The following is a 19,727-nucleotide window of genomic DNA, read 5'->3' as shown; positions in this document are numbered from 1 at the left end:
ACTGTACACAAAACATTGCCATTTTCTCTTGTTTCCTGACATGGATGTGCTATCTCAATTTTTGCATTAAACATTCATTAAATAGTATTTGGTTAACCAAGGGCTGTAAAAAATATACACTCAGAAAGGGTTCTATTTTAGGGCTGGGCAATATGGTAAATACAATTCTGGAAAAAAAACGAGACCACTTAAAAATTATGTGTTTCTTTGATTTGACCAAATTGAAAACCTCTGGAATATAATCAAGAGGAAGATGGATGATCACAAGCCATCAAACCAAACTGAACTGCTTGAATGTTTGCACCAGGAGTGAGTAGCATAAAGTTATCCAAAAGCAGTGTGTAAGACTGGTGGAGGTGATTGAAAACCAGGCTTATTCTACCAAATATTGATTTCTGAACTATTAAAACTTTATGAATATGAACTTGTTGTTTTCTTTGCATTATTTGAGGTCTGAAAGCTCTGCATCTTTTTTGTTATTTCTAAATAAAAGTACTTTTTTTGGGAATTTGGGAGAAATGTTGTCTGTAGTTTATAGAATTAAACAACGATGTTCATTTTACTCAAACATAAACCTATAAATAGCAAAATCAGAGAAACTGATTCAAAAACTGAAGTGGTCTCTTTTTTTTTCAGAGCTGTATTATGTATCACAATATACAGCATTTATTGCAAATATTTCATATGCAGACAAAATGGTTCAGTAACAGCATATTCTTAAAAAAAAATATTAATGCACAGTACCAGTCTGAAGTTTGGACACGCCTTCTCATTCAGTGTTTTTATTATTTATTTCTATTTTCTATATTTTATATTAATATTAAAAGGCAAGAAAACAATTAAGGGACACATATTAAATTTAAGTACGTAGTAAACTGTAAAAAAAGAAGTGTTTGTTCTTCACATTAATCCCCTGATCTAAACCTGATGAACTGAGATGGTGATTTGAGGTGATTTAATTGGGATGAGCTGGAGCTTCACAGCGTGAAGGAAAAGCAGCAGCAGCTATTGTTCAGCACCTCCAGGAACTCCTTGCTTCAAGATGCTGAGAAAACTATTCCAGGTGACTCTCCCTCATGAAGACACTGAGATTAAAATCTCACCAAGAGTGTGCAGATCTGTCCTCAAAGATAAATGTGACGCTTATTTAGAAGAATCTAAAGTAGAAAACAGATTCTGTTTTAGTTATAAAATCCATATTTTCCTGTATAGCTTTACAGTAAAAAAAATCATAAAAGAAAAAACAACACATTGAATGAGAGGAGGTGTGTCCATACATTTGTTTGGTACTGTATGTACCAGTATGTACCATCTTTAATAGTGTCAAAAAAAGCTTTGTATCTACATTTTTCAGACAGTTTCTGACAGTTAATATTTTAAGTAATGATAAGTAGACCAATTAAAATGATTCTAAATGACTTGGAATTCAATCTTTTTACATTGATTTATTTTGCCCTCTCCTGTAAGGTTGCTATTTATTGTAGAAACAAGGATTTTGAATGACACTGTCACTTTATAAACATTAAATAAGCACTTACAATACCTACTGCACATCATTACAGTACGACTTGGAATAATACCTTTTTTTTTTTTTTTTTTTTTTTTTTTTTACATTAAAATTTTTTTTTTCCTTCTCCTGTAAATTTGCTATTTTGGATATACAAGTTTAGGGCAAGTTTATCTACTCTACTTAATCCAGTTAAACAGGACTAATTGCACTAAATAAACATACAATTGGCCGATGATCTTTAAGCAGAGACTAAATAGAGAAGTAGGTTTTAAAATTACAGTATGATAAGGGTGTTCTATATAAAGGCGTGAGGCGTGCTATATAGAATCCTCTTAAACCCTAGATGTGTTATTCGATTGCAATCCTTACACCAAAACTATGGAGTCCCACGGGGTTTGATTTCAACGCATATGAAACTGAAGATAATTGAGGGAAATGGGGTTTATGGGGTTCAGAAATATGAATCTTGTATACAGACAAATAATTATTTATGCTTTTGCATGATTGCCTTTTATAAAGAACCTTTGGAGAACCTTTGTTTTAAGGAAAAAGTCCTTTCTAGGTAATGGCATCAGTGTTAGGAGGCACAAACAGTCCTGTAGCACAAAACTTTAGCAGCTTGCAGAGGAGTATATTGGAAGACATTGGCAAATCAGCCCTGCTGAGAAATCCAGCATGATCTGGTCAAGCTACTGAGGGTCTTGGCCAGTATATAGGGTTAATGGTTAAGCTGCTCTACTAGCATGATTAACTTGACCAAGCTAGACAACCAGTATGACCATGCAACTATATATGCAACCAATAGGGTAGGTTTTAGCTTGGATGACCAGCTTTTCAAATAGCTTGACTGTCGAAGACCAGCTTAGACCATGATTAGACCAGCAACCAGCAAAAGATTGATCTGGATTTTTCAGCAGGGATGTTGGGTAGGTGTTCAAGTTCAACATGGGTAATAGAGGAAGCACCTTCAGATGACCAGTTGACCCTTATGGTCATTATAAACAATACAGCTAACCACTGGAGGCTGATGAGAACAGGCGATATATTGTCTCCTTGAGGAAAAATGTTACAATATATAGAAGATATTCTTTCGAGCCACAAGTAACGTTGTTATGATCCACTATGTACCGTATCCAACCGTCCTCCACACTTGGCTACCTCATCATCTTCACCTGTAAAGAAGTACGTCTTCAAGCAAGAAGTTCAGGAGCCGTTCTCAACAGGGCTCAGTGCCACGTCCTTGTGGTGACGGCTCTTGGTTCGTTGATGATGCAGATAGTTATCGTGGGTGCCAGAACTTTCAGGCGAAGTCCGTCCGACGCTGGTGAAAGAAGTGCTGACCTGCCGCTTCAGGATCTTCAGCACCTTCCTCTTGTATCCTTTGCAGGCGAAGAAGTAGACGAACGGATCCAGGCAGGTGTTGAAGTTCATCAGGCACACGGTGATGTGCAGGGAAATCTGGAAGGCTTGAAGCTCGCCGCAGTCCGGATCGTAGATGAGCTTCCGGATCATGTACTGCAACAAGTCCAGGTGGTACGGGCTGAAGCACACCACGAACACAAGGACCACACCAGCGATCACTCCTCTGGCCTTGTGAGTACTTCCAGAGCGCTCCGTCAAGTGGTTCCCTTTTGCGGCTTGCTGCAACTTGTAAGATAGCACAGAGTAGCATATGAGGATAGTCGCCAAAGGAAATCCGTAGCCCAGAATCACTGCACCGATCAGCATGTACGGCAGGCCTTGGACGCTCTCGAAGTTTGGATACTCCATGCACGTGATTCTGCCGTCGATTTCCTTATGGGTCATGGGCATTCCAAGTAGTGGTAGGGTCTGCGCCAACACCACCAACCACACGACCAAGCAAATGTACCTCACGTTCTGCACCTTCCTCAGCTTGCTCAGCCTCATTTGGAGCACCACGGCCAAGAAGCGGTCCACCGCCAGGCAGGTCATGAAGTTGACCCCGGCGTAGCAGTTCAGGTAGAAGAGCAGCGCCGTTAGCTTGCACAGTGCCTCGCCCAGGAGCCAGTTGAAGCCCATGCCATAGTAGATGATTCTGAGAGGTAGAGCCAGGCAGAAGAGCAGGTCGGACACCGCCAGGTTGGCCGAGTAGAGCGTGGTGGAGTTGAGCTTGTTCCAGTTGGAGCGAATCACCTGCAGTGCCAGAGCGTTGCCCAGGAGGCCCAGCAGGCATACGACCGAGTAGACCATGGGCATGAGCACCTGTGCCACCGCTCGGTGGTTGTACAGATTGGTGCAGTTGGCACCGAGCAAGGTGGAATTGAGGGCTGGATCGGACATGGTCATTTGATTCTGATGATGATGATGATGACTACTCTGCAAGAAACGATAGAAATAGGCAATGTAAGATCTTTTTTTATGGAAAACGACTTTGTAAAGGCTAATGTAGACAAGACAAGATAAAACAAGACAAAAAAAAGTTTGTTTCAAGCATTGCAATCCTCACTGCCCACATACTTCTGTGCATCCCTACATTAGCATGGGTTTTAAGCAAAGCATCCACAGACGACATCATAAGTTTGTAGTCAAAAGTTTCTAAATACAACAAATATGGCAGCGAACTTGTGATAATGCACTTACTCCCTGAAAATTCTGAAGAAAAATACTGCCTTTATGAACGTTGTAAAACAAAGTTTTAAAATGGGTACACTAAATTTTGCTCTAAAAAGGCCTGGTGTCCACTTATGAGGCCATTATAGTGTCACCTAGTGGTTACAGTTACAGTTTTTTTTCAGAAATTTTAACGAACAGTAAATACAGTAAATGTTAATGTTTTTTATTTTATGTCTTTGTGTTGAAGCAGCGCTTCAAATAATTTTGTTTTGCACTCAGGCAACAAATGCAGCTGTGTTCAGACACTAAATAAATGTTTTGCACATCATTACTCATTGCAATTTCATTGTGTTCTAGTGAGATATAAAACTAAAGTCCTCATATGTGGACATGATTTTATTATTTTTTTTTTTACAATAATCAGGTGCCAATTTGCTCAAATAGCAAAGAGAAATTATATACAAAAGAAAACAATATATATGACTGTTTTTCCACTTTTGGTTCCCTAATATTCAGTGTATCCCAAGTTATAATACACAGGGTTCTCCAAGATCTACACAGGGGTTAATATGTTCTCAAGTCCGTTCCTTTAGGCTATTTTTCTGATACTGGAATCTTGAGATATTTTTGATATTTGATATTTTTCCTTTTTTTTAATTGAAACTCATTGCAAAAGTAGGACATCATGTTCATGTAACTGTCAGCACTTTATTAACCAACAGGAAGGAAGATGCAGCCAACAGTGCAGAGGTGCAACATGTGCTCTGTTCCAGGCTAGATTTGTTACAGGACTGGATTTCTGCTGATATCAGCTCGATATTGATACCAGTGATAACGGTGCAAGTGCAAGTCAGGAAATGACTGATTATAGTTCTAAACAGATTCTTATACAACAGGGATGCACATTATAGTCACAACTTATATATACTATAGTAGTGCATCTTAAAAAAAATAGAATGTCATTGAGATAAAAGTTCCTTTATTTTAGTAATTAAGTTCAAAATGTGAAACATCTATATTATATAGATGTATTACAAACAGAGATATCTATTTTAAGCGTTTATTTCTTTTATTGTTGATGATTATGGCTTACAGCCAATGAAAACCCAAAAATCAGTGTCTCAGAAAATTACTAAATTATATAAGATATTTCTACTTCTACTTCCAGTCCTGCTGGAAAATGAAATCTGCATCTCCATAAAATACTATGTTTCTCCAAACCATCACTGATTGGTGGAAACTTCACTCTAGACCTCGAGCAGTTTGGTCTGTGTGTTTCTCCACTCTTCCTCCAGACTCTGATCCCTTGATTTACAAATGAAATGTAAAATGTACTGATGATCAGTGATGGTTTGGAGAGTCATGTCTGTCATCTGCTGGTGTTGATCCACTGTGTTTTATTATCAAGTCTAAAGTCAGTGCAGTGTTTTAGTGTTTTCCACAAAATCTTACAGCACTTCATGCTTCTTCCCTCTGCTGACAACTTTTATAGAGATATGGATTTCATTTTCCAGCAGGACTTGGCACACCGCCCACACTGATACCAAAAGTACCAATTGGTCTAATATAATATATATATATTTTTGGGAAAATTAAAGGATATTAAGTTCACCTTATAGTGCAAAATCAATAAAAACTATTTCGATGTATGGTAAATATATACAATGCATTACAAAGGGCAACACTAAGGTCACTGAGGGGGAAAATTGACACAGCTGGGGGCCGACAAATACCAGAGTTCTGTAGAAAACTCCGCCTACAGACAACATACTTTGTACTGTACTAATCTTCTGTATTCAGAAAATGACACAACACAAAGTAGCTTGCTTTTATCAAAGCAAAATAGAAACTTATCATCAAAAGGACAGCTAAAGCGATGAGCCCTCAAAAAAATGTAAAAAAAATCCATCAAAAAGTTTGTTCTACTTTTTTTAGATAAACATCTTTCTTTCATATTTGGCGTCATTACAGAATGTGCTGTTTAGGGACATTATAACCTAGTAGGTTACTTTGCACCTGATCTGATCTGTTTTTTGTGTTTGTCTAATTTTACTGAAGTAAAAATAACATTTTATAAAATGCAACATTCTGCACTAATGTATTTAGTATAGTAGTAATTTGTTTTCATTGAAAAATGAAATGTGGTGCAGTTAGGGGTGTGCCATATCGTATCGTACGCAATAATATCGCCAACATTTTTGAATATCGTGAACGATATTATACCCTAAAATATTGTGCCATATCACCCACCCCTAATTATCATATCAGGGTACTACTTTTTTGCTGTTTTAGGCAAAAGAAAAATTCACACTGTTCTCTTTTCCCGTTATATATCTACTAGTCAGATTATATCTGTCCAGTATCATTTATTTTACTTTAATCTTAGATATATGTAGATATTTTGAGTGCATTAGTATTAGTATCACGCCATTCTGGATCTGGATTAACTTCTGTTACAAAAAATCTTGTATTTTTTTTATCTCAGTTAGGTGTGCGACATATATCATATGCACTAATAAAATTTCATTTTCAGTTTGTTTGCAGTAGTGTATGCTTGAAATATTGTTTTTTTTAATTCAGTGTTTTGTGATATCGCTAATAGTATCGTTATCGTGAAAATACTATGAAATATCGTGATATTATTTTAGGGGCATATTGCCCACCCCTACCTTGTAGGTTACTTTGCACCTTTAATCCAAACGAAGTCTTTTTAATGCTGAGTATCAGCCGCTACTGATCTGATCTGTTCTTTGTGTTTGTCTTATTATACTGAAGTAAAATCACTTTAGTTGTATCAACAGTTTATGTAATGCAACATTGTTGCTTTAATGTATTTAGTATAGTAGTCATTCTTTTTATAAAAAAAATAATAAATGCATGTAATAGCTTATATTGAATCCAACTTTCAGTTCCTTTAAAACGCTGCAGTCGCATGTCTGTGTTTGTGTGTGTGTATGTGTGTGTGTGGTGTTTGTTGTTTGTGTGTGTGTGTGTGTGTGTGTGTATATAGTAATAGTAATAATAGTAGCAGTAGTAGTAGTAGTAGCACACACTCTAGCCTAAAATATTTGTTGTTGTTTTTCAGCTACTTCCATGTTACAACTGGTTTATAGTGGGTGAATATGCTGTGATCTGGGGTTCTATTGGTTGGTGTGGTGTGGTGCCGTGGATAACACCACCTCCTGCCAGTGAGCTACCATGTTGGAGACTAGGGTTCAATTCCAGATCTGTGTGACTATGCTGTGCTACACCAATTAGAGTCCTTGGGTAAGACTCCTAATAGGAATAATTGTGTAAGTCGCTCTTGATAAGAGCATCAACTAAGTGGTGTAAATGTAAAATGTAAATGTTCTATAAACTCTTCATTTATCTTCTGAGAACTCTCTTACTTAGTGCTGCTGGCTAGGCATAAAGTTTGTTAATAGTGCATTAATGTTATCAAATAGTGTTTGAACATTTTAGTTAAAACAAAGTCTTTTTTTTATATAAAATACAGCTTTGAAGTTCAGTTTCTGAATCAGTTTCTCTGATTTTGCTATTTATAGGCTTATGTTTCAGTAAAATGAACATTGTTGTTTTATTCTATAAACTACAGACAACATTTCTCACAAATTCCCCAAAAAAATAAGGCAAAGAAAACATATATTCATAATTATAAAGTTTTAAGAGTTCAGAAATCAATATTTGGTGGAATAACCCTGGTTTTTGATCACAGTTTTCAAGCATCTTGGAATTATGTTCTCCTCCACCAGTCTTACACACTGCTTTTGGATAACTTTATGCTGCTCACTCCTGGTGCATAAATTCAAGCAGTTCAGCTTAGTTTTCAGTTCGGTAAAAATCAAAGAAACTCATCATTTTTAAGTGGTGTCTTACTATTAATTTCTTTTTTGTTGTTGTTGGTCAAAATCCAAATGTCACATTTTACTTTTATCACCTAAATAACTACATTCTATTAAGAAATGGCTAAATCAAAAATTGCAGTAATTGAAAGCACAAATTAGAGTTAGTTTTCAACAAATGAACTCCATAAACACATGCTCAAAAAAAAGAAACACAGGAAGGGTCTTAGATTCTTTTTACACTGTTAAAAAAGTGCAAAGAAAAACTAAAATAAAAGAGAGTAAAACTCTGCTATATAAATATAACTCTCTCTCTTCCTCTCTATCTCCCCTCTCCCTCTGGCAGTGGCAGTTATGCAATATTTTGCATGTTTTACATATTTTCCAACGGACCAAACGTTGGAACCGGACCAAACTAGACATTCAGTGGTTGTGGCACAGTTACCGCTATAAATTCTGCAGTTAATTACTGTCCAAACATGATAATTGAATCAATGCTATCAAGGAATGCAGTATTACTTAATACTGTAAAACAAATCAGTATTAAAGATTGAAATTTTGCACCAAACTCAGTAAAATAAGAGGGTGTTAAACATGATAAGTATGAGTATAAGTATAACTGTACTGCTAAAAGTGGTGTTACTGTAAATATCAATATCCAATATTTCAATAAGATGTAAGGTATTACAAGGTATTACTGACTGAGATTTAGATTTGGTTTACAGCGCCGTAAAAACACACAACAAGCACAACAATAGTAACCGATAATCTGAATAACTTTCAGAATAAAGTCAGCAACCTGATAAAAATAAAAAAAACTAAATTCTAAATAAAGTATTTTTGTTTTGCTCAAATGCAAAAAATGTTCAAATTGTTCTAAATGTTTAAATTGACCTTAAATAATTAATGTGCATCGAATTTCTTAAGATTATATTTATTTCTAATTTCAGTTCTGCACTTGCTCAAAAATGTCATTTTTGTCATTTTTATACATTATTATTTATTACATATTAAAAAGTTTCAGAAATAAAGGATAAAAGTAAATTTAAACACATTTTAGCATTTGAGTTGCATCACAAGTTCAGTAGAATTTCACACAAATCGACGTAAAAAGAAACTAAATTTTTTAAAAATTCATAAAATTAAAACTCAAAATCAGTTTACTCACCACAAGGCTGAGACGCAACTGACTTACCTGGTCAATCACTGGATAACTCATACAACCAGCACACGCACTCTCTCTCTCTCTCTCTCTCTCTCTCTCTCTCTCTCTCTCTCTCTCTCTCTCTCTCTCTCTCTCTCTCTCTCTCTCTCTCTCTCTCGATCACTGATTATTGCAGTGGAGCACTATTCTCACCACAACCCCCAAAAAAGCGGAAATGTGAAAAGCCTCATCACTTCCTCTCCACTTTTTTTTTTTTTTTTTTTTTTTCTGTTTTTCGGGTGGTGGGAAAGAGATTCTGTGAGTTTGGGGGAGAAGCGAAACTCTGTCCTCAGACGCTCTGACATTAAACTGAACTTTTTTTTTTTTTTCCCCCATATATTTCCGACTGATCCCAGATCAGACAGATCAGAGAGTCAACCCTGAGCGAGAGAGTGCCATTAGTGGAAAATATGCTGATTATGGTCATATTGTAATAATCCGTTACGCAAGTGGAAAATTGGTTAGTACCACGAGAACACTAGTTTCGGTTTTGGGTGAAAAAATAAAAAGTTCCAGTCAGTATCAGAAATGAAGGAAATATATATATTTTGAAACAGTATACTGAAATGTTTTATAAAAACTAAATTAGAATTTGTGTGAACATACCAGTTTTGAGAACTGAGTGAGAAGATTTAGAGTTTTTTATCTGAATCTCGCAATTTTATCACATCTCATCACATCTGAATATATATTTAGTTTTTATTGTTTTTATTTTATCATTTAGTTTTTGTTTTGTCATTTTTCATACATTCCTTCCCTGACTTTTATCAATTTTAAAATGTTATAAATTTGGTTAAAAAAAAAATCAACATAAATTCACAATGAGGTACAGGGTTTATTTCAAAATTTAAGAAATGCTATTAAATAAATGTCAGCCCATTTGCTGCAATCCATTCAGTTTAACTTTTACACAGAAATGACCCTTACATTTATTCTCAGATATTTCATATTTTATGTACACCGATCAAGCATAACATTATGACCCCCTCCTGGTTTCTTTTTTTTATATATACATTTTATCTCTTAGGTTTGATTGCGGCGACACGCTGTTGCATTGTTTCAATGATTTCAGCACACGTTTGCTGTTGCATTGTTTCATTAAGCTTCTGCACTGTTACCAGATTTATTTCAATCCAGTGTTGCATAAATCTTTCACCAAGATCTTGCAGCAGCATTGATGATGGTAGAGTCTGACCACTGCACAAAGCAGCTCTTCTCCATCCAGCACATCCCAAAGATTCTCAAAGAGGTTAAGATCTGGTCTCTGTGGTGAACTCTCTCAATCACAATCCTGTGAAAATGATGATCTCATGCTCCCTGAATCACTGTTTCACAATTCCAGCCCCATGAATCCTGATATTATCATCTTGGAATATGACCGAAAAATCCATTGATTCAGGAATAACCTGGTCTATATTCAGTGTATTCAGGTAGTCAGCTGACCTCATTCTTTCAGCACATACAGGGGTTGGACAATGGAACTGAAACACCTGAAACACATTTTAGTGTGGGAGCTTTCATCATGGCTAAATTGAAGCAGCCTGGTGTTCAATCTTCATTAATTGCACATTGCACCAGTAAGAGCAGAGTGTGAAGGTTCAATTAGCAGGGTAAGAGCACAGTTGTGCTCAAAATATTGCAATACACACAACACTATGGGTGACATACCAGAGTTCAAAAGAGGACAACTTGTTGGTGCACGTCTTGCTGGCGCACCTGTGACCAAGACAGCAAGTCTTTGTGATGCATCAAGAGCCACGGTATCCAGGGTAATGTCAGCATATCACCAAGAAGGACCAACCACATCCAACAGGATTAACTGTGGATGCTGTAAGAGGAAGCTGTCTGAAAGGGATGTTCGGGTGCTAACCTGGATTGTATCCAAAAAAAACATAAAACCACGGCTGATCAAATCACGGCAGAATTCAATGTGCACCTCAACTCTCCTGTTTCCACCAGAACTGTCCGTCACCACAATAAATTATTGTGGTCTAAAACCAGGTGTTTCAGTTTCATTGTCCAACCTCTGTACTGTTATATTTTGCTTAGATTTATGGTTTTGATTTAACTGGTTTGTCAAAGTTTTTAAGTAACTGAAATAGTGTAAAACCATCTAAACATCTCACCTCTGGTTTGACGTCAATCCCAGCTCTGACCTACGAATTCTGAGGTAAATAGCCACCGATATACCCTTCAGTCGGTCACATGGGAACTATCTTTCTTGGGAACCACTGCAAGTGATGGTTTTTACTGAAGGTTCTTTGCTTGAACGCTTAAATAGTTATTTGGTTGGTTTAAAGCTCCAAACACAGACATATTTGATGCTTTTATGAATTATTTGTAATTGTTTACTTCCTTTATTTCCAACCCACAACTTTAAACCAAAACTCACACTTCTGTTTTCTTCTGAATGCGTCATGTGTGACTTCCTTGGAGCTTTCAGAAACTTGTTTAGTGTGTAGAGCACACAAACAAGCCATGTGACAGCAGTATGTAAATTGGTAGCCAAAGTGTTACCCCAGGGGACTGCTGGGGGCTGTCCACACCTGTAAAAGATGTGAGGCGTCTTTTATAAGAGAGGTTAATCGCAGGTCAGTGGGCTCATAGCTGGGTAATGTGAATTATCGAAGTGTGAGTGAGGCCTGATGGTGGATGCCAGGTGGATGGGACACAAGTTGTGCGTTTAACATTCCTCCATCCACACTGTCACGTAGTAGCAGGAATACATCAGAATTATTTTGTAAAAATGTTCTCTTTTATGGGGGTCCTCTGTGATTTTATTCCTGTCCGGAACAACCACGTATGTGTTTTCCTCAGACGTCCTCTGAGAAAAGTACAGGCTGAATTATCTACTGTTTTTGAACTCCATGGTCCTCTGGTAATTTTAGTCCTGTCCAGATCTCTCACTTTCATCACCTCGTGTTAGTGCTGGGCGATTATGGCCTAAAAAAAATAATCTTTGATTTTTTGCAAAAAAAAAAAATAAATAAAAATAAAAAGTTCCCCCTACTAAAAAAAATCTAACTACAGATGACAAAGAAGTGGTTCAAAACTAGGGAAAAAAATAGTGAAAAATTATACTTCATAACATGAGTTTATGACTGAAAATTGAGAAATAACGCACTAAACGAGTCACAGAAGAAACTTTAAAGGAGTTATTATTATTGTTTTCCACAAATAATCACGGATCCTCACCAGAGATCAATGACGATATAGTTTGTAGAAACAGCAGGATTTATTTCCAGCTAAATATATGCTGTATCCCACCGGGTGTTTGTGTCGAAAGTGCTGAAACAGTGCTGAAACTGTCCTCGGTGGAATGTTTAGAAAATATGCGTGCGTTGGTGTGTGGGAGGCGCTGGTAACCAAGATAAGATGGATAAACACTTCAGAAATTAGTAGTGTTTTCAGATATTTTAGATTAAATAGATAAAATGTCTGTATGTTAAATTTCAATTACTTTCATTTTGAAAATCGCATTAAAACTGTAATTCGAATAACCAAATTAATTGTGAAAATGTTTAATAAAATAGCTATTTGTCCACTGCTATGCACCGTAATTACATTTTGGGATGTCATTTCCACAGAGATGCACATAAACAGCCATCGTGCTTCGTTTGCAAAACCTGATATCACGTGACAATTCAATGTCACGTGACCGAGAAAGCCAAAAAACTCACTGATCCTCCTGTTTTTTCAATTGCAGTCCAGATACAAGAGTTTTATCACTGAGTAGAAGTGTAAAATATATTTCACTGACGCCCAACTGAGAAACTAATCCCGTCCAGATAGGGTTTAAGGCTTTTAAGATTTTTAGCTTCTGTTGGAGATGGCAAAAGTCATATTTGTTAGGTCTGTGTATACAACTCTGAAAAACAGTGACCACTTACAAATGATGAGTTTCTTTGATTTCACCAAATTGAAAACCTCTGGAATATAATCAAGAAGAAGATGGATGATCACAAGTCATCAAACCAAGCTGAACTGCTTGATTTTTTGCACCAGGAGTGGCATAATGTAATCCAAAAGCAGTGTGTGAGACTGGTGGAGGATAACAAGCCAAGATACATGAAAACTGTGATTTAAAAACCAGAGTAATCCCCCCAAATATTGATTGATATACCTATAAATAGCAAAATCAGAGAACCTGATTGAGAAACTGAAGTGGTCTCTTACTTTTTTCTAAAGCTGTGTATATGTATATGTTTCATCAATTTAGTATATGGCTTGTGGCGACCAGTCTTTATGCAATTTATCATCACTCTCTCCGAATTCATAAAAAAAGCAAGAGTTCCTTGTCTTGTTTCAACGTTTCGCAAGTTCAAATTTCATCACCAGACATGTCATCCTTGTGGCGTATGATTAAAAAAATGCCTCCTAACTTCCCCTAACCCTCCTCCATCCAGCTCTCATTGCAACACTGTGGTACGATATTGGCCACATACCACTAGCAAGGCCTGTCCTGATGATACCGTTATCCACATATAACAAATGAACATATTAACAAAAATATTAAATTATTTGACCCCCTACGAACCAGCAACTATTCTGATCCCTTCAGACCCATGAGCTGGTCCAATTAGTCATGTCCATTTAAGAAAAAGTGTGTTTTTAACCTCACCTCATTATGTGTATAAAAGACACCAGTCACAGAATTAGCCTCTTCCATTCAAATCTCTCCATCACCATTGGCAAGACCAAAAAATTGAGAAAGGAAGACAAGATTGAACAACTGCACATGGTTGGAATGGGCAACAAAACCCTCAGCAAGAATCGTGGTGAGAAAAGAGACCACTGCTGGTATGTGGGATAACAGTCAATCACCCACACATTGGAGCGCCATGCAAGATCTAGAAAGTTGAGGTGTCACTTCAGAGAGTTACATGAGGGCTTGTTAATGATCTCAAGGTAGCTGGGAAACCTGCCACCAAGACAGTCACAGCCAGCACGTAGCCTGCAGTCCCTCTGCTGTTTGACAATGAACATGTGAATGAACGAAAATGAAGATGGCTGTTGGATTGGTTATCCAGCATGACAGTGACCCAAAACATATGGCCAAAGCAACAAAGGATTGGCTTCAGATGAAGCACATTAAGATCCCAAAGTTGCATAGTTAGTCTGCAGACCATAATCCCATACGAAATCTGTGGAGGAAGCTCAGAATTGGGTTGCCAAACGACCTTCGACCTTTCGATCTTCGAAACTTTCAGGATATGGAGAGATTTTCAGTGAAGAGGAGTGGGCCAACTTCACAAGCATATGTTGTAAAGTTGTGAAAAAGGACTGTGATCCTTCCCTCCCCTCACTACTGCACTCTTTTTTTTTTTTTCCCTCAGAATGTACCACAGTGTTGATTTGGCCACTCCTAACATTTCCACTATCTCTCTGATTGGGATCTTCTTTTTTCAGTCTAATGATGATCTGTTTCATTTTTATTGAAAGCAGAGCATCTTTAATCGCATCTTGTGGGTTCACAGCAAGAGCTTCCGAATGCAAATGCCACACATGGAATCATCTCCAGACCTTTTTACATGCTTAACTGATGATTGATTTAAAGGGAGATAATAGCCCATGAAGCCCATAAAAGAGCGTTTAAGAACCACTGGAATGGTTGCAGTTCCTAAACACTTCATATGATAGTTTTGTTAAACCACTTACATTAAACCTGAATGTCTACTCTTGAATTGTTTCTCATTTGTTTCATTTCAAAGCTAGTGTGGTGGCATGCAGAACCCAAATAATGAAGAATGTGTCACTGTCCAAATCTTTACTTTAAAGCTGATGCTTTCAATTATCCCTACGTTTTGGGATTTGGCGGATTTAGTGGCCTCTCTGGTGAGAATGGGTAATTGCACCGAGCATGTGGAAGAATCATTTTAAACTGGGCGGGTGTGATGCAGTCTCCTTTCAGAGCGGATGAATCCGATTCCAGGTTATGTTCAGTCAGACAGTTGTTTCTTTGGTTTCACTATGAGTGAATGAGCTACTGAGCTCTGAGTTTCCCCTTCTGAAGTCCCCATTGCTCCACCAGCCGCTCGCGTTCAGTAAAACTGAGCCGAATCTTCTTTTAGAGTCTGTTTGTGTGACGTAAGTACGTAAAGACGCGTGACGTGGCCAGAAGAAGAACTCCCGTGAAAAGTGATCCAACACCCCAGTTTATAGATTGAATATATTGGGCTTAGTAGGGATGGTCGATCCAGCACCCTGGTACCATTAAACACAATATTTTATCCATATTCTTCTCTTCTCAGGAATGCTTCTGCTTTCAGTTTAGAAACAATATAATAAAAAACGCCACTTTCAAGTGTTTACTATGTGGTTTTACGAGACAATGATTGAATAAATGATTGAAATATTAATGTAATTCTTACTATTTTTCATTATTATGCATTATTATGTTTTTTATAGTTTGTGACCTGAATGACCGTGTGCTCCACTTACAGATGAGCACTTCTCTGCCTGTTAGATAAAGTTAAGCCTCTTTTTTAGAAGGCCATCAACTGCTAACTGCTCTCCAGCCACAAGTTCTGCTTTCTCTATGTATGTGTGTGTGTGTGTGTGTGTGTGTGTATAAACGTCAGTACGTGTGTGTGTGTGTGTGTGTGTGATTCAGAATGGCACACGCTTGCAAGGGTTGCCGTTTGACAGTTTTCTACAAAAAGAAGTGTGGATATATATATATATATATATGTGTGTATGGAGGTGGGGGTGTGGTTTCACACCTACCAGTGTGTTTGTGTGAGGAGACTAGCGGGTTTGTGATCAATTTAGAAAGGTCAGCCAGGGATTGAGTATCGGATCTTTGTAGTAAACAAACACTCTCGTATACAGTCCTCGCTCTAGGTGTGAACACACTCGCACTGACGTTTCTGTGATAAAAATATTTTTAATATATAGGTGTGAATCGGCCAGCCCTGGTAAATACGTCTTTCACAGTTTTGTACAGCTATTCTTGTACATGAATGCTGTACACAACACAGCCTTATGATCACCATGTCCAGAAGAAGCTCCGCCCACTTCTCTACTACAATACAGAGCTACAATATTCACTAACACCATTTACAACTTTACTACTGTACACAACACAAGCCTTATGTTCACCATGACCAGAAGAAGCTCCGCCCACTTCTCTACAATACAGAGTTACTATATTCACTAATACCACTTACAACTTTACTACTGTACACAACACAAGCCTTATGTTCACCATGACCAGAAGAAGCTCCGCCCACTTCTCTACTACAATACAGAGTTACTATATTCACTAATACCACTTACAACTTTACTACTGTACACAACACAAGCCTTATGTTCACCATGACCAGAAGCTCCGCCCACTTCTCTACTACAATACAGAGTTACTATATTCACTAATACCACTTACAACTTTACTACTGTACACAACACAAGCCTTATGTTCACCATGACCAGAAGCTCCGCCCACTTCTCTACTACAATACAGAGTTACTATATTCACGAATACCACTTACAACTTTGCTGTACGCAACTCAAGCCTTATGTTCACCATGTCCAGAAGAAGCTCCGCCCACTTCTCTACTACAATACAGAGTTGAGTTTGTATTAAAAGTGGGGTTTGCACTCTATTTTATCTGTGCGGGTGCATGGTGTGAAAAATAGGCTGCTGACTGGGTGTAAGATAGGAATAAGCATAAGGCCCTGGGACTTTTTTTTTTAATGTATGACATATTTATTCTCTCTCTCTCTCTCTCTCTCTCTCTCTCTCACACACAGATTGGGACCAGTCTTTGCCCTCTTCGTGCCTTTCTTCTATTCTATCCCTCGTGTTCAGGTCACTCAGCTGCTGGGCTACATCTCCATCACCAACAAATCTCTGGTCTACATCGTGGGTCTGCAGGTGAGCTGAAAATGTCATTTACGTTCAGTTCTTCTTATAACTGATCGGGGGTTGCTGAGATCTTGGGAAATTAAAACTGCACTATATTTTTTTCGTCAGGTTTTAAATGCCTCTCAACAAAATATTAAATATTTAATCATTTTGGACAGCAAAGAACAGGCGCAACGGTCATAGGTTGCCTAGTCTGTTTAAAATCCTCACTACAGGACCCCTTGAATACAGAACCATCACTGGTATAATTGTGAGAATAGTTTTCAGGTCTGAAGAGACTCATATATAAGATCACACAGGTGAGAAGTTATACAGTGGGTCTTTAAGCTGACACTGAGCATGGTGACCCCAGGTCACGGACTCAGTGGATGCACCTCCACATAGCTGAACAAGCATGTCTTGGAACAGATGAAGAGATAAAGCTAGGCCTTCTCTCAGCACTACGGCCCATCGTAAACATCTAGTGTGACTGAAGAAGGAAAAAACAAGCGTTTTGCCTTCGCTTTGATACCGTTCTGGTGTCGTCCTCACCTTTACACTTTCCCCAACATCTTTACACATCCTGCAGATGCATGCCTACATCTGAGCAACTCTCTCCTGTGTGTCGAGCATCAAAGGATCGGCAGCAGTGTAGTGATTAAAGCTTTTAGCTAAGTGCTAATTGTTGCAGCTGTTGTGGCATGAATACAACAACCACATCTTCTGTTTGGAGGCTTACCAGTTTCTTTTTGAGGTTCTGCTGATGGGTTAACATCTGTCCACAGTGATGAATCTTTAAAGCTGCATTTAAACACAATAGAGTCATTATTGTCGCAAAACTAGGCCGTGGTGTTGCTTTCAGGGAACAAAACACTTTTTTTTTTATTATTATTGCATTGTCTTTCCAATGCGTTTATTATTAATGTGGCTAATTTGTTTTCGTTTTATTAATAAAACGGCGGCGCATTTTTTTTTTTTTTGCCTCAAGGTAACATTATGCCGTTACATAACAAGGCTATCATGGCAAACAATGGTTCTTATTTATTTATTTATTTAATTGGCTAAAATATTTTGAAAAATATGCACATATGAAAAATCATGCAGTACAGGTTTAAGTTCTCTTAATGTTCCAAAAATATTAATAATTTTACATTTCTTTGACTGTAATATTATAGAACTACTAACGTATTTTTCAGACTATTAGGGCACACTTAAAATCCTCAGTATAAGTGCGCATATGCATTTAACCAGTCGGGTATTAAGGAGCAGTTAAGACACTCTGCTGAAGTGCAGCGTTATATGGGTAAGTTTTCAGTGAAGTTTCTCCAGCACTAAGGCTGGGTGCAGCAGCATTAGCAATAGATGCTAACAGCAGCGCTAGCTCTTTCGCCGTTTAAATACGAGTATATTGGACTGTAGTCTGCGTGTTAACCGTGTTTAAATAAGCTATGTGGGACAAATAGCACCCTGGTTTAATGGAACACTCAGTTCCTCAGTGTAGTGCTATCGGGGCGGCATTTACATCCCCTGCTAGCACTGCGGTTAGCGGCTATTGCTGCACCCAGCCTTAGTGCTGGAGAATCTTCACTGAAAACTCACCCTTAGACACAATACTGGAAATCTAAGCTTACTGTAAATAAACAGAAGCGCTTCACTCACCCAAATTAACAGTTTTCAGCAGAGAAATCTGTGTAGATTAACATCCAGCACTCGTTTTATTTGGATTTTGCTTTTTTTTTGTTTTGTTTTTTTAAGAATTACAGTTTTGTTTACTTAGCCACATCCCTCAGCTTCCCTATTAGGAGGGAAACAATGGGACAAAAATAACGCCTGAAACACTTCGTCGCTTGAGAAATGCTTATGGTCCAAATTAGGGGTGGGCAATATTATATCGTATACAATATATCGTGACACAGAAATATCATGATATTAAAAATCCATATCGTGATAATAGGGCTGTTCTGCCTTAAAAGTAGTCTATTATTTACTGTGAAGCTTTAGGTGTATTTATTGTATAATTGTTTTAGTTTGCAGTTTATATGCATGCACTAAATATTCTGCAATATTTTTGCTGCATTATATTATTTTATGCTATATTATTTATTTTGCCACATTATGATTATACTGTTATACTATTATACTATATTCCTGAAATGAATGGATTATTTTAGTTTTCCTATATCGCCAAGTATATCGTTATCGCAAAAATACCCTGAAATATCCTGATATTATTTTAGAGCCATATCGCCCACCCCTAGTCCAAATTTTTGTTGGAATGTGTTACAGGCCTGAAATGCAGGAATGGATGTATATTAGCTCTGCAATGATTAGTCAACATAATTTACAACGTTGACTATATAAAATGGTCAATGCAGAGGTCTGTGTTACTCTTGATGTAGTGTTAACTCTAGAAAGTTGTGTTTTTAGGAAAGGGCAGTAGCCTCAATAAAATATATAATAGAGTATTACTAGTATTAAATTGAATTAATACTAATAAATAAATGAGTAACGTAAAAATAACTCAAAATGCATTTCCTGAAGGAAAAATTGCTTCCACCATTTGCTATTGCGGTTGCTATGGTGTTGCTAGGCGGTTGCTAATGTGATTGCTAAGGTGTTGCTCTGCAATGTGTTGATAAGCAATTGATAGTGGGTTGCTAAAGTGTTGCTATGGTATCCTCAGTGGTTGCTATGTTGTTTCTAAGTGGTTGCTAAGGTGTTGCTAAAAATAATAAAAAAAGTCCTGTATTA

At 37.4% G+C, this 19,727-nt stretch overlaps 3 protein-coding genes across 3 annotated transcripts in view; 1 reads left to right on the top strand and 2 right to left on the bottom strand.

The window, feature by feature from the left end:
* The window catches only part of tmem41ab (transmembrane protein 41ab), a 519,270-nt gene that overhangs the window by 365,559 nt on the left and 133,984 nt on the right, over window positions 1-19,727 (bottom strand). The window lies entirely within an intron of this gene.
* Window positions 1-19,727, top strand: part of ubac2 (UBA domain containing 2) — a 40,789-nt gene that overhangs the window by 9,679 nt on the left and 11,383 nt on the right. The window contains exon 5 of the mRNA XM_049469710.1: window positions 16,883-17,006. Within this exon, the coding sequence (XP_049325667.1) occupies window positions 16,883-17,006 (124 nt within the window). The remainder of the gene's footprint in view (window positions 1-16,882; window positions 17,007-19,727) is intronic.
* gpr183b (G protein-coupled receptor 183b) lies at window positions 482-3,958 on the bottom strand. The gene has a single exon (XM_022674618.2). It carries the CDS (start codon window positions 3,815-3,817, stop codon window positions 2,714-2,716), a length of 1,104 nt encoding a protein of 367 aa, XP_022530339.2. The 5' UTR covers window positions 3,818-3,958; the 3' UTR covers window positions 482-2,713.

The sequence above is a fragment of the Astyanax mexicanus genome, chromosome 21 (genome assembly GCF_023375975.1).
Source record: "Astyanax mexicanus isolate ESR-SI-001 chromosome 21, AstMex3_surface, whole genome shotgun sequence".
Lineage (NCBI taxonomy): Eukaryota > Metazoa > Chordata > Actinopteri > Characiformes > Acestrorhamphidae > Astyanax > Astyanax mexicanus.
Note: the sequence above shows the minus strand (reverse complement) of the source record. Positions and strands in the feature narration are given on the sequence as shown.

Bases quoted from the DNA above. Each gene is read 5' to 3' on its own strand.
- gpr183b (XM_022674618.2), bottom strand. From the start codon at position 3,817: ATGACCATGTCCGATCCAGCCCTCAATTCCACCTTGCTCGGTGCCAAC.